This window comes from Dama dama, chromosome 12 (assembly GCF_033118175.1).
Source record: "Dama dama isolate Ldn47 chromosome 12, ASM3311817v1, whole genome shotgun sequence".
NCBI lineage: Eukaryota > Metazoa > Chordata > Mammalia > Artiodactyla > Cervidae > Dama > Dama dama.
The window spans coordinates 28,139,687-28,166,503 of NC_083692.1; the positions used below are offsets into that span (position 1 = coordinate 28,139,687).

A 26,817-nucleotide genomic window follows, 5' to 3' on the forward strand; every position below is an offset into this window, starting at 1 on the left:
CAAGGGAATACTGGTAAAACTTACATGAAGAATAATTGGCAATATCTAATTTTTTAAAAGAGAAGACCCTAGAGACAACCGCTTTCAGACTGTTTAGGGGATTCTTTTAATATTTGCTCCCACCACCAAACAGCAAGACTGTGTACAACAGCTTTCAGACTGTTTAGGGGATCTTTTAATATTTGCTTCCATCACCAAACAGCAAGACTGTGTAGTTACCCCTTTTGGGACTTGTCTTTGACGTCTCACTATGAAATTGGAGGTTTCAGCCTCTTTCTCCCTGCCCTCACTGTATCCATGCACTTATTTCCATTCTCACACTATAGATATATCATCCTTTTGGTTGCATAAATAGTGTTTATATCACCATGTCTACAAATAATGCTATTTATAACTGAAAGTGAAAGTCGCTCAGTTGTGTCCGACTCTTTGTGACCCCATGGACTACACTGTCCATAGAATTCTCCAGGCCACAATACTATCATGGGTAACCTTTCCCTTCTCCAGAGGATCTTCCCAACCCAGGGACTGAACCCACATCTCCCTCGTTGCAGGCAGATTCTTTACCAGATGAGCCACAAGGGAAGCTCATTTGTAACTGAACCTTCAACATATTGTGATTACTTTTCCTCTTCTGCACTTTCCATTTTCTTGAGAGTTGATAATTATCTGGTTTTATCATTTGCTTTCTTTTATGTACTCATCACTCACTCAACCACTAAACTCTGCCAGTTGTCTAAAGCTCCCTTCCTTACATTGATGCAAGCAATATCCTATCAACATCATTTTCTTAAACAGATCTCTCTTCATCCTACCCTCCTACCTGATGGATAGTTTGACTATCTATAATATTCCAGACCATTGATAATTTATCCTCAGATTTTGAAGGACATGGTGCCATTACAGTCTACCTTCTAATAATTCTCATAAGACACTTGGAGGCATTGTGACCTATTTTCTCTTTCTGGAAATTTGATATATCTTCTCTGTCTAGGGTTCTGAATCTTTCCAGTACTATGCTTTATTGTGAGTCCATTTTCATCAGTTTTGCTGGGCACTGTCTGAGTAGTCTTTTTCAATCTGGAAAAGCATGTCTTCTGTTTCAATTTTTTTTCTTATAATTTTTCTCCATCTCCTGTCCTGCTCTTCTCTGTTCTCTCTCTTGTTGAAACTCCTTTTATTCTAATACCTACTAGACTTTTCTAATTCCTTTTTCTCTCTTTCCTTATTTTCCAATCCTTTATCTTTTTGCTATACTTTCTGGAAAATTTTCTCAACATTATTTTCCAGCTTTTCTTGTAACTAATAATGCCTTTATTTTCCCCTTAAAGTTTGTTTGGCTTGATACTAAGAGCTAAACTAGCATTTGTATATTACTCAATATATGTATTTCTATCATTTAACTTTTAATCATTCTAGATCATTATACTCTAGTTGTGTCTTTTGTAAATAGTCTATACATACTGAGAGTTTCTCTGACTGGGAAGGTCAGTCTGTTTACATTTATGGTGATTAATTACTTTTTGATTTAGGTACAGCATCTTATTTTCTACTCTAAAATGTGTTTTATTCACTTTTCTCTCTCTTTTTTACTTTATTCTTCTTCTTTTCTGCCATTTTTTGGATTGACTGAATTTTTAAAATCTTCTGGATTCCTTCTAATGGATTGGAAGTTTTTGTATTAATTGATTGCTCTTAATATTTTTATCTTCAGTATTTGACTTATAAGTGTCTTTGCCCTTCTAAATAAATCAAGGGCCTCTGTTTGCTTTCTCATTTTGCAAACTAGTGTTGTCTTATATTTTAGTTCCACATTTTTTTAAAGTTTCTCTTTTAATTATTGGGTGACTTCTTTAGGACTTTGTTTATTGTGAGCCTTTGGGATGGTGACTATAGATTTCAGTTTGCATATCTGTAAAAAAAAAAAAAAGGGAAGGGATGCTTGACTTTTTTACTTCACAAGAGTCAAAGGAAAAATAGATATGAATGATTTTTATTTGTAGAATTGTGCATGTCTGAAGGGATATTATTGTTTCGCTTGTGTGTATCTATTTCCTCAGCTTGGTGACAAGCTCTGTGATGGTTAGGAAAGCATTCCATCTCCTTGGCAATTCTTCACTGCTTACTGCATATTGGTGACTCACCGACCTGAAGCAATAAAGTGTTAGTAAGGTTTTAGTAGATTGTACCAGGACATAAAACAAAATAGAATTTAAAAATGAGGAATTGAGCTACTGGTAGCTTGGGAATAGGAGAATATGACTCTGAAGATCACAGTTTACTCCTTTAACATGATATGGTGCAAAATAATTTAGGATGTAATGACATTTTCATATTCAAGAGTGTCTCAGATGACATGCCTTCTGAAGACAACTTGATTTACTAGGAATTCACGAACTGGATATGTCATTCTTTAAGGTAACTGTGAGGCTGGGAAGATAGAGTCCATTGAAGGAAAGAATTCTGTTTGAAAAGAAAGAACGTCAATTTCCTAGATAATATAATGGGGGTAAAAGACATTATCACAAGGAATCTAAGGAATAAAAACAAACTCCTTTGTAGTAAGTATTTGAATACAGCTCTAGGAAGTCCAGGGAACTTGATTTCTGGGAGGTTAGGGGGAACTGAATTATAAGACGTCATAGAAATATGGGGCAGCTACAGGTAACAAACAGTTTGGTAGACTAAATGGAATTAGGAAACATGATACTTGGGGAATTCAGGGGACAATGAGCGGTATTAGTAAGTGGTAAACACAATAAACCAGGTAAAATTGGAAATTTAAAAGTGATCACTAATGCACTGTTTGAAGAGACAAAATGATTGAGCCAGAAACTGCTGGGTGGAAGTATTACGAATGTTTTTAATTTCCAGAAAAGTTTAGGAAAATCATTTTCTAAATTATAATTTTTCTTGATTTATGCTTGTCAAATGGGCACATACATCATTTCATTTTAGCATATCTGTTTATATATACAGTTTTTATCTCTTATCTAGACATCAAAGCAAAAAATTGGATATCAAAGCTAATTGTATTCATATATTTATTTTGTCACTTTTGAGAAATTTCAGACCCTCCATTAAGGATATATTGGAAATTGCTATTTAATATAATTTGATCACCATTACTTTTTCATTAATACCTTTAGATAATTGAAAATCATGTTTGAGTGGTATAGGAGAGGATTTCATAGTATTTGTTTTTAGTTTTACTAGTTTGAATCTTATTAAATCCATAGAAACATTGCCAAGTCACCTTATAATTATTGATTTTTCTTATTAGTATGATAATAAGACTGTTTTAAAGAGCCATTTTAGGTTCACAGCAAAATTGAAAAGAGCTACAGAGACTTCCCATAACAGAGGTTGCCCCCACACACGCATAACCTCCCCCGTTATCAACACCCCCCACCAGAATGAAACTACATTGACATGTCATGTTGTTCAAAGTCCATAGTTCACAGTAGGGTTCACTCATGGTGTTCTGCATTTTATGGATTTTGACAAATGCATAGGGGCATAGTGTAGTATCATACAGAGTAGTGTCACTGTCCTAAAACTCTGTGCTCTGCCTCTTCATCCTTCTTCCTTCCTAACCTCTAGCAACCACTGATCCTTTTACTATCTCTATATCTTTGCATTTTCCAGAATGTCATATAGTTGGAATCTACAGTAGAAAGCCTTTTCAGATTGACTTCTCACTTAATAATATGCATACATTTAAGGTTGGACTGCAAGGAGATCCAACCAGTCCATCCTAAAGGACATCAGTCCTGGGTGTTCATTGGGAAGGACTGATGCTGAAGCTGAAACTCCAATACTTTGGCCACCTCATGCGAAGAGTTGACTCCTTGGAAAAGACCCTGATGCTGGGAGGGATTGGGGGCAGGAGGAGAAGGGGATGACAGAGGATGAGATGGCTGGATGGCATCACCGACTCGATGGACATGAGTTTGGGTAAACTCTGGGAGCTGGTGATGGACAGGGATGCCTGGCGTGCTGCTATTCATGGGGTCGCAAAGAGTCGGACACGACTGAGCGACTGAACTGAACTGAAATGAAGGTTCTTTCATGTTTTTTTCATGGCTGATAGCTAATTTGAGTGCTGAATAATATTCCATTATCTGGACATATCAAGTTTATTTTTCCATTCACCTACTACTGAAGGATATTTTGGTTGCTCCCAAATTTGGGTAATTATGAATAAAGCTGCTATAAATGTTTGAGTTTAGGTTTTTGTGTAGGCAAAACCTTTTGGGTAAGTTATCAACTCATTTGGGTGAATATCAAACAGCATGGTTGCTGGATCATGTGGTAAAAATATGTTTAGTTTTGTTATAAATTGCCAAACTATCTTCCAAAGTGGTTTTCACCATTTTGCGTTTCCACCAACAATGAATGACAGTTCCTATTGACTCACATTCTCGCCAGTCTTTGGCATTATTAATGTTTTTGATTTTAGCCATTCTAGGACTTGTGATATCTTGTTTTAATTTGCAAATTTCTAATGATAGATGAGGGGACTTCTCAGTTGGTGCTAGTGGTAAAGAACCTGTCTGCCAGAGCAGGAGATGTAAGAGACCTGGATTCGATCCCTGAGTTAGGAAGATCCCCTGGAGGAGGGCATGGCAACCCATTCCAGTATGCTTGCCTGGAGAATCCCATGGACAGAGGAGTCTGCTTGGGCTATGGTCCATGGGGTCACAGAGAGTCAGACATGACTGCAGTGACTTAGCATGCATGCACAGTGATATATGAACATATTTTCATATGCTTATTTGCCATCTGAGTATCTTCTTTTGTCAGGTGTCTGTTGAGATCTTTTGCTCATTTTTAATGGGGTTGTTAATTTTACTATTGTTGAGTTTTAAGAGTTCTTTGCATATTTTGGGTAATGCTCCTTTATTATTCGCACATGTCTTTTGCAAATATTTTCCTCTAGTCTGTGGCTTGTCTTCTCATTCTTTTGACAGTATCTTTCACAGAGCAACATTTTTAATTTTAGTGAATTCCAGTTTTTTATTTCTTTCATGGATTGTACCTTTGGTGGTATATCTGAAAAATGATTACTCAAGGTCACCTAGGTTTTCTCCCATGTTACCTTCTTAGAGCTTTACAGTTTATGTTTTATGTTTATGTCTATGATCTGTTTTATTTTATTTTTTGAAGGGTATAAGGTCTGTGACTAGATTCATTTTTTTTTTCCATTTGATGTCCATGTGTTCGATCAAGATTTGTTGAAAACTTGTCTTTTCTTTATTGTATTTCCTCTGCTCCTTTGTCAAAGTTGAGTTGACTCTATTTATGGGGTTCTGTTTCTAGGCTCTCTATTCTGTACCATTGATCCATTTGTTTATTTTTTTCCCACCAGTACCACACTGTCTTGGTTACTGCAGCTTTATAGCAAGTATTGAAGTTGAGTGTCTATCCTCTGACTTTGTTCTCCTTCAAATATTGTGTTGGCTATTTTGCACAATTTTTATCCCTCCATATAATCTTTACAATCAGTTTATTGATATATACAAAACAACTTAATGGAATTATGATTGAGATTACATTGTAGCTTTAGATCAAGTCTAGAATAACTTACATCTTCATAATATTGAATGTTTCTGTCCATAAATAAGGCCTATTGCTCCATTTATTGAGTTCTTTGATTTCTTTCATCAGTTTCATAGGTTTCCTAGTACACAGCATGTACATATTTTGTTAGATTTATACCTAAGTTTTTTATGCTAATATAAATGGTATCGTGTTTTTAATTTTAAATTCCACTTGTTCATTGTTGGTATATAGGAAAGTGATTGGCTTTTGTATATTGACCATATATCCTGCAAACTTCCTTTAATTGCTGATTAGTTCCAGACTCCTCCTCCCTCCCACCACCCCCAGGTCAGTTTGTTTGGATTTTCTGTGTCCGACTATTACGTCATCTCTAAAGAAAGATATTTTTTTCCCTTCCTAATCTGTGTACCTGTTATTTCCTTTTTTTTTTTTTTATGATATGAAATAATCTGTAGGGTTTTGTAGATGTTCTTTTTCAAGTTGAGAAATTCTTCTCTGTAGCCAGTTTTTTGAGACTTTTTTATTATAAATAAGTGCTGCATTTTGTCAGATGTCTTTTCTGCATCTATTGATATAAACATATAACTTTTTCTTCTTTAGACTGTGATGTTATGGATTACATTAATTGATTTTTGATTGTTGAACCAGCCATGCATACCTAGGATAAATCTTACTTGGCCGTACTGTATGATTATTTCTATATATTGTTGGATTTGATTTGCTAGTGTTTTGGTGAGATTTCTACATCTATGTATTAGGGATATTCATTTGTAGTGTTCTTTTCTCATACTGTATTTGTGTATTTGAGTATTGGTATTTGAGTAAAGCTGGCCTCTTAAAACTGGGTTAGAAAGTATTGTTTCCGCTTCTTTTCTGGAAGAGACTGTAGAGAATTGGTAAAGTTTTTTACTTAAATATTTGGTAGACTTCACTCATGAGTTAATCTGGCTCTGGTGCTATGTGTTTTGGAAGATTATTAATTATTGACTCAATTTGTTTAATAGATATAGTTCTCTTCAAATAATTATTTTTGTGTGTATATTTGAGTTTTGGTAGACTGTGTCTTTCAAGGAATTGATCCATTTTATTTTGATTATCAAATTTATGGGCACAGAGTTGTTCATATTGTTCTATTATTGTTGTAGTTATTATTATTGCTATTGTTATACTTTAATTGTCTATAGCATCTGTAGTGGTGTCCTCTTTTTCATTCTCATGTTAGTAATTATGTCCTCTTTTTTTCTTGGCTAGTGTGGCTAGAGGTTTTACAATTTTATTGATGCTTTCAAAGAAAAAGTTTTTAAAATTTTGTTGATCTTCTCTACTGACTTCCTGTTTTCAATTTCATGGATTTTTGCTCTAATTTTAATATGTTTTTTTCTTCTTATTACTTTGGATTTCATTTGCTTTTCTTATTCTAGTTTGCTAAGCTTAGAAATTTAGGTTATTGATTTTACTTCTTTATTACTTTTTGATATGTGCATTCTAAATTGTAAATTTTCCTCTGAGTATTGCTTTGCTACATCCCACAAATTTTGGTAAGTTGTATTTTCAGTTTCATTTAATTCAAAGAAAAATACATTTTTATTGAGATTTCTTCTCTGATCCATGTTTTATTTATAAATGTGTTGTTTAATTTCTACAGATTTTTGTTTTTTTCCAGTTATATTTGTTATTGATTTCTAGTTTAATTTCACTGTGATCCAAAAGCAGCTGTTGTATGATTTCTATTGTCTTAAATTTGTTAAGGTGTGTTTTATAACCCAGGATATGGCCTATATTGGTAAATGTTTCACATGAGGTTATTTTTTTGCCATTACTGTATAAAGTAGTCAAAGATGTCAATAATAGACTGTTGATTGACGGTGCCATTGCCTTCTGCTCTGTCCTTACTGGTTTCCTGCCTGTTAGATCTGACCGTTTCTGATAGAGGGATGTTGAAGTCTGTAAAGATAGTAGTGGATTAATCTCATTTGTACTTGAAGTTCTATTAGTTTTTGTTAGGTTCATGCATACAAGAATTGTTATACCTTCTTGGAGAATTTATCCCTTTATCATTTATATAGCTTTTCTCTTTATCTCTGATAAAGTTACTTAACTGCAAAGTGTAAGATGTTTCTGGATGTGCTATATTGTATTACATGTATTGTCTGTGATGAAATATATTATTTCTGGGAGGATTTTTACCTTCTCCATGGGACTTTCTCCATTTAAGTTTTTTTTTTTTTTAGTTTCTTAGTAGCTTGCTTTAAAACTTTAGCTGCAATTTTAAGTCCTAGTTACCTATCAAGTCTTTACTTAAGAAAGCCCACTAATAATCCTAGAGCTTCTGATAACAATAAAAACATTTATATTTTTATTGAGGATTGGATTAGTGGTTTACCAACACTCATCTTTCATCTGTATGCTCAGGGTAAGGTTTATGGGTGACCCTATTTTTTATGCTTCAATTTTACTTCAAGTTAAGAGGTCAAATACAACAAAGATCTTTAGAAAACTGGAGTTAGGCCCTGTGCTCATTTGTGGTAGAATCAAAAAGAGACCTTATGCTTCTTCAATGCAAAGCCTCTATCTTCCTAATATCTTGGATTTGCAGTTCCTGGAACATAATTGTTACACTATATGTATTTCTATTGAAGTGAATGAGGTATAAATCATTTCTTATTAGTAACAAAAAAGACAGGGACAAAGGCAGTCTTTGTGACACAACTTTATCTGTGACTCCAAATCCTCCGCTCAGAAAATCTAGCGTTATCCTTTGGCTACTCTGCTCAACTTTCCTTTCATAAGTTTCTTTTCATGAATTTTCATGTAAATAATCTTCCAGTCAGATGTCCTACCCTACCAACTTTCAATACATGTTTAGGTGTTACCAAAGGGTTTAGATCCCCAAGCTGGAATCTCCCACTATGAGTACAAAGCATTGTGGACAAGTGACTACAAAGATGTATAAGCCTTAGTCACTGAACTCAAATGTACCTACCTTCTAGCTTGAGAGTAAAACTTTCTCACAAACTATTCAAAAGTGTGAATAAAAGAGAAGTCAGTGTGAAAGAGGAGATGGGGAAAGGATTTGGGAAATGGATGAGAATCAGCCACAGATTTCAAATTGGAGCAGAGTAGCAGTAGGTTGAACTTTTAAATTCTTTTCCAAGTGGGGATTGGTGGCACAGAATGTTATCAAGTTTGGGTAATAAGAAGGTTTAAAGATAGATGTCCTTCTTAAATTTGAAAAAGCTGGTGATGTTCCAGGAATATATTCTTTTGCATTAATTTTCTACAGAGACAAAACAATCTGTTTAACTGAGTAAATTAGCTTTGGGAGGATAGGAAGTTATAAGCGAAGAGGACAGCAGTGAGATTCCTTTATTTGATTTTGTTGCTTACATAAATAGAAATTTTTATGTGTACTGATCTTCATTCATGGTAAATGCTTCCTATTGTTAAGCATTAGGAAATTATTCTGATATAAAGAACATTACAGCATACTAACACATATATATGGAATTTAGAAAGATGGTAATGATAACCCTATATGCAAAACAGAAAAAGAGACACAGAAATACAGAACAGACTTTTGAACTCTGTGGGAGAAGGCGAGGGTGGGATGTTTCGAGAGAACAGCATCGAAACGTGTATATTATCTATAGTGAAACAGATCACCAGCCCAGGTTGGATGCATGAGACAAGTGCTCGGGCCTGGTGCACTGGGAAGACCCAGAGGGATCGGGTAGAGAGGGAGGTGGGAGGGGGGATCGGGATGGGGAACACATGTAAATCCATGGCTGATTCGTGTCAATGTATGATGAAACCCACTGCAGTATTGTAGAGTAATTAGCCTCCAACTAATGGAAATAAATGAAAAAAAAAAAAAAAAATAAAAAAAATAAAGAAGAGATGCTGTTGCAAAAGAAGAAAAAAAAATAAATATATAAAAGAAATAAAGGCAAAGAAGGGTGAAATATATTACAATATGTATACTATAACTCTTAAAAATTTTGCCTTAATTAACCATGGATACTTGCTTAGAAATTGCTCTTTACTATTTGTATAATAATTATCACTATGTTGAGAATTCATCATTTCCTCATTCTTCTTTGAAGGAAGTTCTAAACTTCCATTCCTACTCCATTTAATCTTCTTATTACTTTATTTTATACTATGATTTTATCTCTGCTTTCAGAGATAACACATTGCTGCCTCACAGGGAACATGGTTACCTTTATATCGGAATTTTTTATCCTTAAGAAATTTGTTTATTACACATTGTGGATAAAGGGTTGAAAAACCATTTCTTCTGCATGAGAGCTTTACTTTTGGTCAGCTGTCTGCCATTCTTCCTCTGATGAAGGAAATATGCTATCTGTGTTTCTAGGCAATATTACTTATATTTAAAAATGATCTCTGATGGATAAATTTCATCTGAACTGTAAAGAACTTTTAATGAGCTATTAATAGCTTGACAAGGACACCATAGCTTAAGGGTTCCCTGACTGATACAATTCTGAGCCTATCTCTTGTGGAACTCTGAAAGTTATACTTGTATTGTCATTATAGGTATTAAGTTAGGTAGGGCATGAAGCATCAAAAGCTAGAACTACAAACACAATTCATTGATAAGACAAAGCTGAGTTGAGTTTATTGCTTACCATTTGATGGGAGAACACTATGTTGCAAAGATTTGGTAGTGTCTCAGACATTTGATAGTATCTTCTCAGAAAATGAGAGAATTTATTGGGAACTGGAAATTTGATTTAAGGTGGATCTTTCAAATTGGGAAAGGTTTAGGAGAGTAGGCTTTGTTAGAATTGGGTAAGGTTTAAGAATCATGATACCATAGTCCAGGATTGGTGGAAACAGTAAGGTGATGATTTTGAGGCGAAAAGTTCAAAGAATCTTAGGGCTTAAACTGTCGATGCTTTCCACTGAAGAGTTAATGGGTCTTTGGGTAGTTCCTATATTGCATAATCAAACTATTTGCCTGGGCAGAAGTCCTGAAGAATAAGATCATGCTAAGGAAGACACGAGTAGTACTAAGTCATGTCAATATAGATGGCTAGTTATGGTTTCAATTCTCTGTGTCCAAGCAAAGTACGGGGCTAGACAATTTCAGTTCTTAAGGTTTTTAGAGTAAGATGGATTCAGTACTGGCCAGTTAAGTCTTATTTGCTCACTTCTTATTTGTCCCCTGGTGGGAAGTTCACAAGGAACATAGCTCTGAGGACTGCAATAAAGACTGCTCTGAAGTCAGATCCTGTGGAAAAATGCCTGGTGTTCTTCCACTCATAAGCAGTGATTTCTGCCCTATATAATTTTTTTCTTAATATATATATTTTATTGAAGTAAAGTTGACTTACAAATTTCAAGTGCATGGCAAGGAGGTTCAGTTATATGTATACACATATGTTATTTTTCAGATTATTTTCCATTATAGGTTATTATAAAATATTGACTATAAGTCCATGTGCTATACAGTAAAACTTTGTTGCTTGTTGCATATCTATTGTTTAAATTAGAAATCTAACATTCTATTCATGCTAAGTCAAACAAGTAGAATCAAAATGTCATAAGTTTTTTAGTGAGGCAAAAATTCATAAGTTTTCTAAACTATGTATAGTATACATAATATTTATATATATGTATATAAAAGCTTTTCTATTATGCTTGATAAAGCCTTGCAAAATAACATAAAAAAAGAGATTGAGCAGTTGGAAAATATAAACTAAATGAAATAGGAGCATTGAATATGAAATAGAAAAAGTGAAACAAGCTAGGTAAAGGTAGAAGATCATTATATAGTCCAGTTGTTTTTAAACATGGCTGCTCATTAGAAACATATCTGGAACTTTGGAGAAAAAAAGTAATACCCGAGCTTTGTATTTTTCAAAAAAAATCCAAGATAATCCTGATATGCATCTGGATTTTAAAAAGTGATTACAGATTTTTCCATTAAATGGTAGTTTTGGTGATATAGAATTCTATTATTTTTCTGTTGACCAATCATGATAAATTCTTGCAAAGCAAGATAGTGACATATGTCCCAACACAGAAGGTAAATTAATATCTACCAGTTGTATATTAAAGTTTATTTTATACATTCATATCTTACCTATTTGGGAGACTGTCTTGTTAAAATGAAACTTCTTTATCAGTTCAGTCACTCAGTCGTATCTGACTCTGCAACCCCATGGACTGCAGCACGCCAGGCCTCCCTGTCCATCACCAACTCCTGGACTTTACTCAACCTCACGTCCATTGAGTTGGTGATGCCATCCAACCATCTTATCCTCTATCATCCCCTTCTCCTCCCACCTTCAGTCTTTCCCAGCATCAGGGTCTTTTCCCAATGAGTTAGCTCTTCACATCAGGTGGCCAAAGTACTGGAGTTTCAGCTTCAGCATCAGTCCTGCCAATGAATATTCAGGACTGATCTCCTTTAGGATGGACTGGTTGGATTTCCTTGCAGTCCAAGGGACTCTCAAGAGTCTTCTCCAACACCACAGTTCAAAAGCATCAATTCTTCAGCACTCAACTTTCTTTATGGTTCAACTCTCACATCCATACATAACTACTGGAAAAACCATAGCTTTGACTAGATGGACCTTTGTTGGCAAAGTAATGTCTCTGCTTTTTAATATGCTGTGTAGGTTGGTCATAACTTTTCTTCCACCGAGCAAGTGTCTTTGAATTTCATGGCTCCAGTCACCATCTGCAGTGATTTTTGGAGCCCCCCCCCCAAATAAAATCTGTCACTGTTTTCACTGTTTCCCCATCCATTTGCCATGAAGTGATGGGACCAGATGCCAAGTATGTATTTATTTTGCTTCCATTTTATGTCAAACAAGTATGAAATAATGTGCTCACAAATACATATGCTTTCCTCACATTTGTATCAGTTAGCTTTTTTTCCCTGCATGACCAACTACTCCAAAACTTTGTGGATAATTCTATCACCATTTATTTAACTCGTTTGTCTGTGTTCTGAGTGATTCTGCTGGCTTTGGCTAGGTTTGGCTTATTTCAACTACGTTCATCCATGCATCCATGGTAGATTGCTGGGATGGCTGGTTACTAGCTGATCTGGGATGGCTCATATGGATAACTCAGAGGACTGTTCTTATGACCTCTCATCCTCCTCAAACCTAGTTGCCATTCTTCATATGACAACTTAGAAGGACCATAGGTTCTAAGACCATGATTAGAGGTTATGCTTCTTGAGGTCTAGGCTTGGAACTGGCACAAATGTCACTTACACTACATTCTATTGGCCAAAGTAAATCATAAAGCCAGTCTAGACTCAAGTCAAGATGTGGAAATAGAGTCTATCTTTTGTTGGGAGAGGTTGCAAAGTAATGTGGCAAAAGGGTATAGATACAGGGAAGGAAATGACTGCAGCTGCTTTTTTTTAAACAATCTACTACACATCCTATGTGAGAGAATGTTAGATGTAGGTGGAAAACTGAGCAACTGAATGTTATAAGTCTGTATTCCTGTTCTCTCACCCCCACTTAATTGTCATATGTCCTTGGACAAGTTCTTTGATCACTCCTTTTCTATTTATGAAGCAATGGGGGAAGAAGGTAGGAAAGAATACTAGCTGAGTTATCTATTATCCTTGACTCAGATGAGAGAATTGATTTGTATTTTAAATGGATTTATCATTGCAAGGCATTATTTTTATGCTGATGACACCCCATGTACTTTTAATGTGGGAATCCACAAAAATACCTTGAAGAGTAAATAACACCAAGATATCTCCAGGATATTGTTCTTTGTGCTCTCATGGCTTAAGGGGCTTGTCAAGTAGGGAAATTGGCTAGAAGGGAAGGCAGATGACGGAAAGTTCTCCATTAGCCCCGCTGTGTTCTATTATGCATTTGATGTGTTTGATATTCTCTTCCACCAGTGGAACCCCAGGGATTTGTGAGCTAAGAGCTCAGAGATTGGGATAGAGGCAGAATGCCACTGGAGTACAGATGAAGGCACAGAAAAAATTGGAAAGCATGTAGTGAAATTAAGCAGAAAATGAATGAGCAGACAAAACTGGTGGAAAGTACAGAATCAAGAGCTTGTTATAAATAGGTGGTAGTACAGAAGGAAGTAATTTTTATTTTGGACAATCAAAGTATCCAGTATTACCACATGGATTAAATTAAAATTCCCGACAGGGGATTAAGTATAATTTGAGACCCAATCTGAAGTTTATGAGGGTGAGTTATAAAATAAGTAAAATCTTATTTTGGATTGAGTTGAATGTGACTCCTCTCCCCCTCTCTCCAAATCATATGATGCAGAAGAAATCATTAATCCAGATTATATACTGTGGTGAAATGTTAACCTTAACAACACAACAGTGACTAATGGATTTTTCTTAACACTTTTTTCCTGCTATATAAATACACTATACGTTAAAAATTCCATCAATCTTACAATCATAAGTAGAGTTTGAGGGATTTTCACAAAGCAAACACACCTAGTAATTCCTAGCAATGCCATATTAGGAAACAGAATATTGACAGAGCCCATTCAGGCCTTACATAGTCACAATCCCTCCCCAAAGAAAGAAAGCCACTTTGACTTCTAATGACTTCTAATCCCTAAGAGTAGTTTCATTTGTTTTTAAACTTTTATAAATGGAATCATGCAGTATATACTCTTGTTCAATATGACACTTTTTAGATTTATTCTTGTTATTTCATATAATTCTAGTTTGTTCATGTTTATTTCTGGATAGTATTTTGTCAAGTGAACATGCAATGATTTTTAAAATCAATTCTACCAGAGATGGACATTTGGATTGTTTCAAGTTTTAAGTATTTTGTCAAGTTTTAAAAGAAAGTCATTTAACTTTGAATTTTGATTATAGTGATTTCAGTAAATTTTTTTTGGATACAAAACAATGGAGAATGATATAGTTGGAAAAAAAACTTTCTAAATAAAGCAAACTTCCTTTTTTCTATATTACTTATTTTGAATAACAGTTTCTGGTTTCATAAGTAGATGAAAGGGCTACTGTGGACAAATTAAAAGGTGAAATTTTGGGGTTGTTTTTGAGAGCAAAAAGTTTGGTTTGACTGGAACATTATTGTTCAGCAAAGTCATGGTTGGAAATGACCCAGCAGATTAGAGATGGGCTTGTAGACCTTGAAGGCCAGTAGAAGAGATTGTGTTTAATGTCTATGATGAGCCCCTGGAGGATACACTTGATATTCTCTTCTAGGAAGATTATTATTGCAATGATTATTGTGGTTGAGGACAGGAAGACTGCTGCCGTTGGCTATTGTGGGAAATGCATGTAGAATCTGAAGGACTAGGTCTGAGTGATGCTTCCATTCCTTGCTAGTTGTGTGACTTTTGACAGGTTGTTTAGCCTATCTGAGCTTCAGTGTCCTCCTATGAACAGTGGAGATAAGAGTCCCGATATTGTGAGGATGAAGTGAGTTGGTCCATGTTAGAGAACTGTAGATTCTCCAGGGCTCTAGGGCCTTCACAGACCCGTAAGGGGGTCACTGCTGTGCCTGGGGGGAATAAGAGGGAAGCAAACTATTTAATCTTCTTGATTCAGTCTTCTAGAGGATGCTTGTGTTTAAGCCAATACTGTGGGTACTAATATGATTAGTTAAATAATATATTATGCTCTAGATATAGTGAGGTTTAGAATGAGGTCAGATAGTGAAGTGGTTAGGAGCAAGGAGTGTGGATGAGACTGTCTATATTTGAATCCTGGCTCCTCCTCTTACTAGCTCATAAACTTAGCCAAATTATTGTACTTAATTTTTCTAGGCTATGTTTTAGTAGTGATACCTATCATATAGGATTGTTAACTATGCCACCTCCCTGCCCCATGACATGTTCAATTCATTACACTCACAAATACTTGTGTTGTAAAAAAGTTTTTCATACATTACTGGATATATTGATTTCTTAATATATTACTGTAAGTCAAGCTTTGGAATACAATATGTTAACAAATTTGGAAAATTCAGCAGTGGCCACAGGACTAGAAAAGGTCAGTTTTCAGTCCAAAACCAAAGAAAGGCCATGCAAAAGAGTGTTCAAACTAATGCACAATTGCACTCATTTCACATGCTAGCAAGGTCATGCTCAAAATCCTCCAAGCTAGGCTTCAACAGTACATGAACCAACAACTTCCAGATGTACAAGCTGGGTTTAATTAAAAAAAGGCAGAGGAACCAGAGACCAAATTGCCAAAATACGTTGGATCATACAAAAAGCAAGAGATTCCAGAAAAACATCTACTTCTGCCTCATTGACTATGCTAAAGGCTTTGACTGTGTGGATCATGGCAAACTGTGGAATATTCTTAAAAATGGAAATTACTCAGCCATTAAAAAGAATTCATTTGAATCAGTTCTAATGAGATGGATGAAACTGGAGCCCATTATACAGAGTGAAGTAAGCCAGAAAGATAAAGGCCATTACAGCATACTAACACATATATATGGAATTTAGAAAGATGGTAATGATAACCCTATATGCAAAACAGAAAAAGAGACACAGATGTACAGAACAGACTTTTGGACTCTGTGGGAGAAGGCGAGGGTGGGATGTTTTGAGAGAACAGCATCAAAACATGTATATTATCTAGGGTGAAACAGATCACCAGCCCAGGTTGGATGCATGAGACGAGTGCTCGGGGCTGGTGCACTGGGAAGACCCAGAGGGATCGGGTAGAGAGGGAGGTGGGAGGGGGGATCGGGATGGGGAATACATGTAAATCCATGGCTGATTCATGTCAATGTATGACAAAACCCATTAGCCTCCAACTAATAAAAATAAATGAAAAAAAAAATGGGAATAAACTGTGTAAACTGACCACCTTACCTGCCTCCTGAGAAACCTACATGCAGGTCAAAAAGCAAAACTTAGAACTGGACATGGAACAACATGGTTCAAAATTGGGAAAGGAATGTTTCAAGGCTGTAGATTGTCTTCCTGCTTATTTTACTTATATGCAGAGTACATCATGTGAAATGTCAGGCTGACTGAATCACAAGCTGGGATCAAGATTTCCAGGAGAAATATCAGTAACCTCAGATATGCAGATGATACCACTCTTAGGGCAGAAAGTGAAAGGAACTAAAGAGCCTCTTGAAAGCGAAAGAGGAGAGTGAAAAAGCTGGCTTAAAACTCAACATTCAAAAAAGATCATGGCATCCGGTCCCATCACTTCATGCAATATAGATGGGGAAACAATAGAAACACTAAAAGACTTTATTTTCTTGGGCTCCAAAATCACTGTGGACGGTGACTACAGCCATGAAATTAAAAGATGCTTGCTCCTTGGAAGAAAAGCTATGAAAAATCTAGACAGTGTATTAAAAAGCAGAGACATTACTTTGCTGACCAAGGTCCATACAGTCAAAGCTATGGTTTTTCCTGTTGGTGTGTACAGATGTAAGAGTTGGACCATAATGAAGCCTGAGTACCTAAGAACTGACGCTTTTGAACTGTGGTGTTAGAGAAGACTCTTGAGAATTCCTTGGACTGCAAGGAGATCAAATCATTCAATCATAAAGGAAATCAGTCCTGAATATTCATTGGAAGGACTGATGCTGAAGCTGAAGTTCCAATACTTTGGGCACCTGATGTGAAGAGCTGACTCATTGGAAAAGACCCTGATGCTGGGAAAGATTGAGGGCAGGAAGGAAAAGGGGACAACAGAGGTTGAGATGGTTGGATGGCATCACCAACTCAATGGACATTAGTTTAAGCAAACTCCAGAAGATGGTGAAGGGCAGGGAAGCCTGGTGTGCTGTAGTCCATGGGGTCACAAATAGTTGGACATGACTGAGCAGCTGAATAACATCAACAACAAGCTTTGTAATTGATACTAGGTATGTTCTTCAAGTGATTTAGCATTTCCTGACATGTTGTCACACAAACGGAGCCTTGTAATAAAGTACTATTGTGATAATTATTGTAATATAGATGAGCAAAGAATATATAATAACACAAAGGAAGAATACCTGACTTTCACAGTGGGTATGACCATGTAGATGATAGGTTGGGGAGGAACATGTCAGAGAAATGCATATGGAGGAGAGAGTCTTTGTCATAAACTCTAAGGCCCTGGCTATCAAGACAGTGGGAGGGAAGGGTGCTTTAAGCAGAGGGAATAACTTATAGTGTGGCATGAAGAGCACGGGCACTCTGGGAGCTATACATAGCTGAGCATGGCGTGAGCTGAGATAGCATGGGGAGGAATTGCTGGTGGAGATGCTGACCAGATAGACAGATGCAAGGTCCTGAAGAACTTCTCATGTCACAGTAAGGAGTAAGGAGTAGACTCTTAATCCTTTATGTAATGAGCTAACACCAAAGATTTTAGGTCAGAGAGGGACATGATTTTGTATATATATATATATATATATATATATATATATATATACACACACGCATATATACATACATATACATATATATACACATACATATACATATATATATATATATGTAATATAAAACAATACCAGGCTAGCCTCTCCAGGGTGATCAGATAAGTAAAAGCAGTGAGAATGGAGTTGGGGGTGACTGATGGAGAGCCTTTTTCTGTCACACAGGGAGGAACACTATGAAGCCATAACCAAGACATGACCTTGGGAATGGGAAAGAAAGGACATTTTTTGACAGATTTATTGAGATTTATTTTGAGAAGTTTGAATGCTGAGATCCTCAAAGCTTGATAACTGTCTGAGTGTGGCAGGAAAGGGGGTGGGGTTCGTAGTGATATTGTTCACAAGAGAAGCAGATGAAGAACTGATTCAGGAAAAACGAGATTCCCTTTGGGACGTTTACCTGTTGAACACCTATGGAATACCTAAATGGAAATGTGCAGCAGGCATTTGGCTTCTGTATTGGGAACTTAGGGAAAGAGTTTTGTGCTAAGTTTTGTGCTGTGAATCCTTCATGTATTGAAGTCAGTTGAAAGATGGATAGGCAGTAAATCAACCAGGAGAGGTTGAGGGTAATTGTATTGAGAATCCTAATGCATAATAGAAACAGGGATAAGGCTAGCTCCAGAAAATGATTTTGCAAGAGATGTCAGTGGGGAGCTGACTAAGATCTAGGAGGAAGTGGTATCATAGAACTCTTTACAATTCTTACCAAGTATTTTGTAATATTGAAATGATATTGAACATGTCTACAGAAAATGGTGCCTTTTGATTGTTTGGAGTCTAGAGCAGGTGGTCCTCAGGGTGGATCACCTCCTATTGTAGAGATCTGCCTGCATCAGAGGTCAAGAGAGTATGTTCTTCCCTCATTTGGCCCTAATTCTGGTAGGTCCTGATTCTTTACAGTCTAGCTGAAGGTTGTGACTATTTTTTAGTTTGATTTGGGGATAAAGTTTCTGTGTCTTTTTCCTTTGTTTTTAGAAAAAATAATTATGGTAGAAATAAGTTTTCTCTGTAGTATTTAAATGGAAGTACCACGGTTCTTTAAAAAATTAGAGCCAAGTGGAAGAAAACATCTACAGCACTGTGTTTATTTTTTAATTTAACCCTGTTTGAGTTCATGCATTTTGACTATAGGTTTCTTTAGAGCAGAAGCAAGGCATATTGGTCTAAATGTCCCCAGGGCCCAACTCATAGCCTGACATATAGAAATGCTTGATAAATACTTATTTTGGTCTTCTTGTTCATGATTACATAGTTCCTTTGTTTTGAGAGCTTCCAGACTCTCTTGAATCTTCTTGCCTCTCAACATCTCATATCACTGAATGATGCCATTCATTATCTGAATTTTATTAATGCTATCCTCTCGAACTGTTTGAAGTTCAATATCTCCCCTCCCCCAAGTGTTCAAGTGAAATAAGAATTGATTTAAGGCTGTGTATATGCCACAGCCTTTGAGAGTAGGAATCTAAATAGAGCCAGGCCTAAGGATATTGAGCTTGAGACAGAAAACTGAGACAGGATGCTCCTGTTCCTCTTTTGCTTCCGCTAGGTCTCCTGTTTGTACTTCTCTTTGTTTTCACTCTCTCTATTTCACATTTTTCTTTTGCAAAATTTCAAACATATACCATCATATAGAGTATAATAAAATACATTCTTAACCTTTTTCGTTATAGCTATACAGTGCCATAATTAGAGTCTCATTAATATTGCCTCTGTTATACTTTACCAAGTTCTTCTATGTTGATCAGAATTAAGCTCAGATTAGGTAAAGAATCTACCTGCAATTTAGAAGACCTGGGTTTGATCCCTGGGTTGGGAAGATCCTCTGGAGAACGGAATGGCTACCCATTCCAGTGTTCTTGCCTGGAGAATTCCAGGGACAGAGGAGCCTGGTGGGCTACAGTCCATGGAGTCACAGAGGGTTGGACACAACTGAATAGCTGATGCTTTTACTTCACTTTCAGGTTATGTTAGATTCCTTGTCTCCCCTCTGGGAGACAGAATTAGCCGTAAGGAAGTCATGGACTCTGTGAGAACTGAGGTGATGATCAGAAGAGAGGGTCCTGGGTCACTGTTTTGTCTTCCTCTTCTGCACCAGGAATGACGTTAACCTCTCTGAGTGGCTTATTGCATGCTTTGCAAAAGAAGTAACTTGGGGAACTTCATGGACTGAAAAAAGTCTATGCTGTGTTTCCATTGGATAATTCTCTATTTGGTATTTTTTTTTATTATTATTATTATTATTTTTCCAGTGGGTTTTGTCATACATTGATATGAATCAGCCATTTTGAGCTTCTCAACAAAATATGAATCTTCTTGCTGCTATTCCCTTATAGTATTCTTTTCTATGATTATTGCTAGAGGATGATAGGATTTCATAGGTATCCCATTCTAGGTTCAACTCTTCACTTTTTCACAGCTCTACAAATGTAGTGATTTTCATAACTGGCAGGAGGTGGTGGAAGCATCAGTGACATTTGCTCATTCTCCTAATATACGCAGAAATATTTCCTGTTTCTTGACAGTAAAACTAGGATTCCATTTTTCAGAAGTTTTGCTGTTCATAGCATTTATAAAGTAAGAAATAAAATAAAATCTTTTAGAGTAGAGGGAACATTTTACAAGGAGAAGAAATGAAAGATCTGAATTTATCACCCTATTTCTATACTCTGTGTATTGCATCTGAGTTATTTTCTTCTTTGGTTTTTCTCTGTGCTATTTATACTCCCCTTATGAAAATAAACTGGGTCTTACCTAATGAAAGTTTTTTGTAAATCTAATAATTCACAAATATCTTATTTCCTGGTGGGAAGGAATCTGCATGTAAAAACTTTCTTTATCATTTAAACCTTTTTGTTGGCTTAAAGTCAGAGCTGTATTATGTATGTGTATGTTCTTAGTTTATAAATTGTGCTTGAGTTCATTAAGGTGAGCCATTTTTTTGTTTTCACCAGCCTTTGCTTTTCTGAAAGCGTTGTATCATTTTTTTTCTTTGATTCAGGGAATCAGCAGTCTCTTCAGTTCTTTAAAAGTGGTGCGCCTCTTGAGACTGGGCCGTGTTGCCAGGAAACTGGACCACTACCTGGAGTATGGAGCCGCCGTCCTTGTGCTCCTGGTTTGTGTGTTTGGACTGGTTGCTCACTGGCTGGCCTGCATATGGTACAGCATTGGGGACTATGAGGTCATCGATGAAGTCACGAACACCATCCAAATAGACAGTTGGCTCTACCAGCTGGCCTTGAGCATTGGGACTCCATATCGGTACAACACCAGTGCAGGGATGTGGGAAGGAGGACCCAGCAAGGATTCCCTGTATGTATCCTCTCTCTACTTTACCATGACAAGCCTTACAACCATAGGATTTGGGAACATAGCTCCTACCACAGATGTGGAGAAGATGTTTTCAGTGGCCATGATGATGGTTGGCTGTAAGTATCTTTTCTGTTTTTTTTTTTTTTAAAGTATTATTGTTGGCAGCTCTCCAGCTCCAATCTTGGATAGAAGTAAAATGAAACTACTTTGTCTTCAGAAGGATATTCAATCCATTTCATTTACCTTGCTTTAATTTTTATTCAGCCTTAGAAAAGAGAAATGCAAACTGATATATATTTTGCTCTTTAGGATGTATTAGCACCTGAAAAACAGTATGAATGGAGTGATAAAAAAATCAGAATGGTATCTCTTTGATTTAATTCTGTTTATAGCATTGTACCCAGCATAGCTATTTCTAAAGGAAGAGCAACATCAAGAAAGACAGTGTCTGGCATATTCCATAGGTTTTGTTGGCAGTGCTTTAAATTCTGAAAAGTAGACAGGATGTGATGTGAGATAGCCTATTTAGAAAATGTTTTAGTTAATAGTCTTATGTAGGTTTGTACAGTTTAGACTAATAAAAGTGTTTATAAATCTAGTCTTCATTACAGAATTCTAGGTGGAATATATGCCAATATGAGAGAATGAAAGGATTAGTAATTGTCAGTGCATTCAGCAATGATGAATGTGTCTAGGATGAGGCATGCAGACCTGAGTACTAAATGACTTGATGATGTTCTTGGGAGTAGGATGCTTCTCTACAGGAGTGAAGGACCAGGTATTCTATCACCACCATCAGACTGAGATTGGACAATACAGGAGATCAGAACGTTAAGGAAATATATACAAAAGAAGCTGTTGAAAAAGGAGATTTTGAGAGGGACTTCACCACCATATATACCATGTGTCGCATTGACTTGAATGATTTATCCAAACCTAGTTCTGAGACCTTCAGGACTGAAGTTATGGTTAGTGTTACTATGTAGCCTCTGGGTCATGTTAATTGTTTTTGGTCTAAGCCATCCTTTTTGAGATTCCATGTTATACAATTTTATATTTTGACATTAATGGGTGATGAACAGGGAGGCCTGGCGAGCTGCGGTTCATGGGGTCGCAAAGAGTCAGACACAACTGAGCAACTGAACTGAACTGAACTGAATGGGAAAAATGTTAGAGTCTAGGAATGTCAGTTGATTTGTGAAAGGTCAGTATATTGGGTCTAAACAAGGTAATTTGCAGAGTTCAGAATGTCTGCAAGTTACTGGACACTGATGTTAACAGTGTTTTGTTTTCCATACTCTTTTAATTGGGTACAGAAACAGGAACACACAGGTTCTCTTTGCTGCTTAAAAGTTTGAGAGGTAGAGTGTCAGTTCCAAGGGATGTTTGCTCCACAGGCTTTTAGGAGGAAAATGCTCTCACAAGAGATCTTGATGATCTCTTAATTGAACTGCTGCCTACATACCGAAAGTGATAAGATGTATTGGCAGAAGAGGTGCTTTATAAATTCAGAAGACAACATTTTGTCAGATGTAGTATTTATTATTATACTACTTTTTAATATTTATATAATGCATTTTGCCTTATACTTGAGCATGGTTAAGTAGAAAAAGAATCCATTTTGAAGTAATTATAGATTCACTGAAATTTGCAAAGATCGTCTAGTGGAAGGGGAGGATAAGACAAATTGGGAGAGTAGGAGTGACATTTATACACTGTGTGTGTTACATAGGTAGATGGTGGGAACCTGCTGTATAGATCAGGGAGCTCGGTTTGGTGCTCTGTGATAACCTAGAGGAATGGGATGTGGGGGTCGGGAGGTGGGAAGGAGGCTCAAGAGGGAGGGGATGTGTGTATACGTACGGCTGGTTCTTTACGTATAACAGAAACAAACACAACGTTGTAAAGAAATTTAACTCCAGTTTTCTTTTTTTGTTTTAGTTAAATTTCTTTACAATGTTGTGTTTGTTTCTGTTAGAGCCTCCTTCCCACCTCCCTACCCCTTCTGGGCATACACACCGAGGAAACCAGATCTGAAAGAGACACATGCACCCCAGTGTTCACTGAAGCACTGTTTGTAATAGCCAGGACATGGAAGCAACCTAGATGCCCATCAGCAGACGAATGGATAAAGGAAGCTGTGGTACATATACACCATGGAATATTACTCAGCCATTAAAAAGAATACATTTGAATCAGTTCTAATGAGATGGGTGAAACTGGAGCCCATTATATAGAGGGAAGTAAGCCAGAAAGATAAAGACCAGATATACTAACGCATATATATGGAATTTAGAAAGATGGTAACAATAACCATATATGCAAAACAGAAAAAGAGACACAGATGTACGGAACAGACTTTTGGACTCTGTGGGAAAAGGCGAGGATGGGATGTTTTGAGAGAAGAGCATCGAAACATATATATTATCAAGGGTGAAATAGATCACCAGCCCAGGTTGGATGCATGAGATAAGTGCTTGGGGCTGGTGCACTGGGAAGACCCAGAGGGATGGGGTGGGGAGGGAGGTGGGAGGGGGAGTCGGGATGGGGAATACATGTAAACCCATGGCTGATTCATGTCAATGTATGGCAAAAACCACCACAATATTGTAAAGTAATTAGCCTCCAACTTATAAAAATAAATGGGGAAAAAAAAGAAAAAGAAATTTAACTCCCCCCCCCCCAAAAAAAAAGAAAGAATAGTGAGGACTTTTGTGCTTTTCCCTTAGTTTTCTACAATAGTTATATCTTATAGGGCTCTAGTACAACATCAACATTGGCTGTGATACAGTGTGTGGATAGCTCTGTGTTGTATTATCACATTTGTGGATTCCTGTAACCACCACTGACATCAAAACACAAAATTTTTCTGTTACCTCAAAGATCTCCTTCATGTCACACTCACCCCTTCCCCCAAGCCTCCCTAACCCTGGCAACTGCTGATCTGTTCTTTATCTATATAATTTTGTGATTTTGAAAATGTTACATAAGTGGAATCATGCAAAATGTGGTTTTCTGAAATTGGTCTTTTCCACTCAGCATAAGTCTCTCGAAATCCATCTAAGTGGCTGAATGTATTAATAGTTTGTTCCTTCTTATTCCTGAGCAGTATTTCATGGTTTGGATATATTGCTGCTTAATCATTCATCCATTGAAGGGCATTTTGATAATTTCCAGTTTTTGGTTATTATAATAAACAAATTTACTAAATTCATTGCTAAAGGGCTTTTGTGAAAAAGAACATTTTCAAAGTTTAGTTCTGAAGCAGTTGTGGAGAATAGCATACCTTGTTTGTGTATAGTTTTTTGTTTGGACATAACTTTTCAGTTCTCTGGGGTAAAAATCCAGAAAAGAGATTTCTTGGGCAAGTAGTGTTCTGTTTTTAAAAAATAACTTGTCAAACTATTTTTCAGAGTGGACATATTAGCATAGTTTAATTTTTCAATAAGACAATAACAGAAAAATAAAATCTATATACAGCTGAAGGACACCATTATTCACTTTGTTTCTCAGACCCCAAACCTGGGAATCATCTTAGATTCCTGTTTTTCTTATGTATTACATGTATTCATAACAAGTCTTGTTGACTTTACCATCAAAGTATATTTGATTATTTCTCCCCACTTCTGTAGCTTACCATCCAAGATCAACTAACAATCTCCTATATGTTGCTCCTATTTTTACCCTTGATTGATAATCTCAACTCAGAAAGTAAGAACATATTGTTCCTGTGTTCAGAGTCTTCCAGTGTTTTACATTGCATGTAAAATAAAATCCTGATCCCCCACTCCTTCAATCAAAGCTTTAATCGTCTGGCCCTCACCTGCTTCTCTCACCTCACTTTTTACCATTCCCACTCTTGCTTGTCCTACTCAAACCATGCCAACCATATTGCTGTACACATCAGAAAATAGTACTGTCTCAGGCTCCTTGTACTGCTTCTCCCACTGCTTATAACCCCCTCCCCTGACTTATGCCCCAATTCAGGCAGGTCGCCATTCAAACCACCTCTCCAGAAATTCTTCTCAATGCTACCCACTGCCATGCCAATCACTCTTATTCTCTTCCCTTTAATCTATTCTTTATTGTATCTACAAGGCCTGAAACCATGTTTACTCTGTTTTCCTTTTCTTCAAAATGTAAACTCCATGACAGTATGGCCTTTTTTTTTTTTTTTTTTTTGGTCTCTATATCAGTTCACTTCAGTCACTCAGTCGTGTCTGACTCTGTGACCCCATGAACCGCAGCACGCCAGGCCTCTCTGTCCATCACCAACTCCCAGAGTTTACCCAAACTCATGTCCATCAAGTTGGTGATGCCATCCAACCATCTCATCCTCCTTGGTCCCCTTCTCCTCCTGTCCTCAATCTTTCCCAGCATCAGGGTCTTTTCAAAAGAGTCAGCTCTTCGCATCAGGTGGCCAAAGTATTGGAGTTTCAGCTTCAACATCATATACTCTCTATATACTCAACTTCTAAACAGTTCTTAATGCTGTGCCCAATCAAAATTTGTTTGTATGATGAATGAAGCTGAAGATGTCCCTGATGATCATAATGAAAATCTCCAGTCCTTGAATCCACCCCATTTGGATCGCTGATGAACCCACATGCCAGCAGAATGCACACTGAATTTTAGCCTTGACTCCTTTGTGAAAGCCTGCTGAGCTCACCTGCATTGTGGGCCTGTGGTGGGGTGGCAGCTACTTCAGCTGGATTGCTGCTCTTGTTGTTTAGTTAAGTCCTGTCTGACTCTTTCATGACCTCATGGACTGTAGCCTGCCAGGCTCTTCTGTCCATGGGTTGTCCCAGCCTTAAGTTTCTCATGTGGGCTGATAATAAGTTCTGAGAGGTGAGGCAGTAGAATCACCAAGAACCGTTTCTCCCACCATAGTTTTTGTTTTCTACCAACTACCTTCTGAAACTAGCACCTCTAGAAATTTTCACGTAGATTCAGTTGAGTTTTCAAAACTTCATTTAGTTCATTGTTGGCCTCCTTCTTCCCTAATTCATGTATAGCCAATTATATTGCTGTGTCAACATTTCTTTCTCCTCTCTCCTCCTCTTCAGTTCCTGTCTTAATTTCAAGATGAAGATCTGGGCAAAAATTGGATTCTTTTCCTTCTTGAGTTTCTGCTGTATCTCCTTTCAAACCTGAATAAACCAATTTCTGATATCTTTTGAGCTTGGTTTTCTTTTTGTGCCTCTGAAAAAAAATCTATTTTCTGTAGCCAGAGTGTTCCAAGGAGATGCCTTTTAATTTCCTTCTTAGTCCTTGGGTCTTTGGTAATTTCATGGGATGCTTCCTTTGAAACAACCCAAGAAGATGATTGAAAACTGTTAAGCGCCATGAAGTGTTACAGTAACTTCCCACAATTCCAAATCTTATTAGACACACGTGTACAAAATATCAGCCAAATCCAAATTTGGCTGTTGGAGCTGTTTGTGTCCTTAGTATAATTTTTTCCCAATATAATTATTTTCCTGTGACAGCACCAAGGAAAACAGAGGAAAACAAACCTAGT

The 26,817-nt window shown here is 36.8% G+C and overlaps 1 protein-coding gene across 1 annotated transcript in view; it reads left to right on the forward strand.

Annotated features, from left to right (window-relative positions):
* KCNH5 (potassium voltage-gated channel subfamily H member 5) overlaps window positions 1-26,817 on the forward strand; it is a 367,668-nt gene that overhangs the window by 69,439 nt on the left and 271,412 nt on the right. The window contains exon 7 of the mRNA XM_061158360.1: window positions 20,986-21,412. Within this exon, the coding sequence (XP_061014343.1) occupies window positions 20,986-21,412 (427 nt within the window). The remainder of the gene's footprint in view (window positions 1-20,985; window positions 21,413-26,817) is intronic.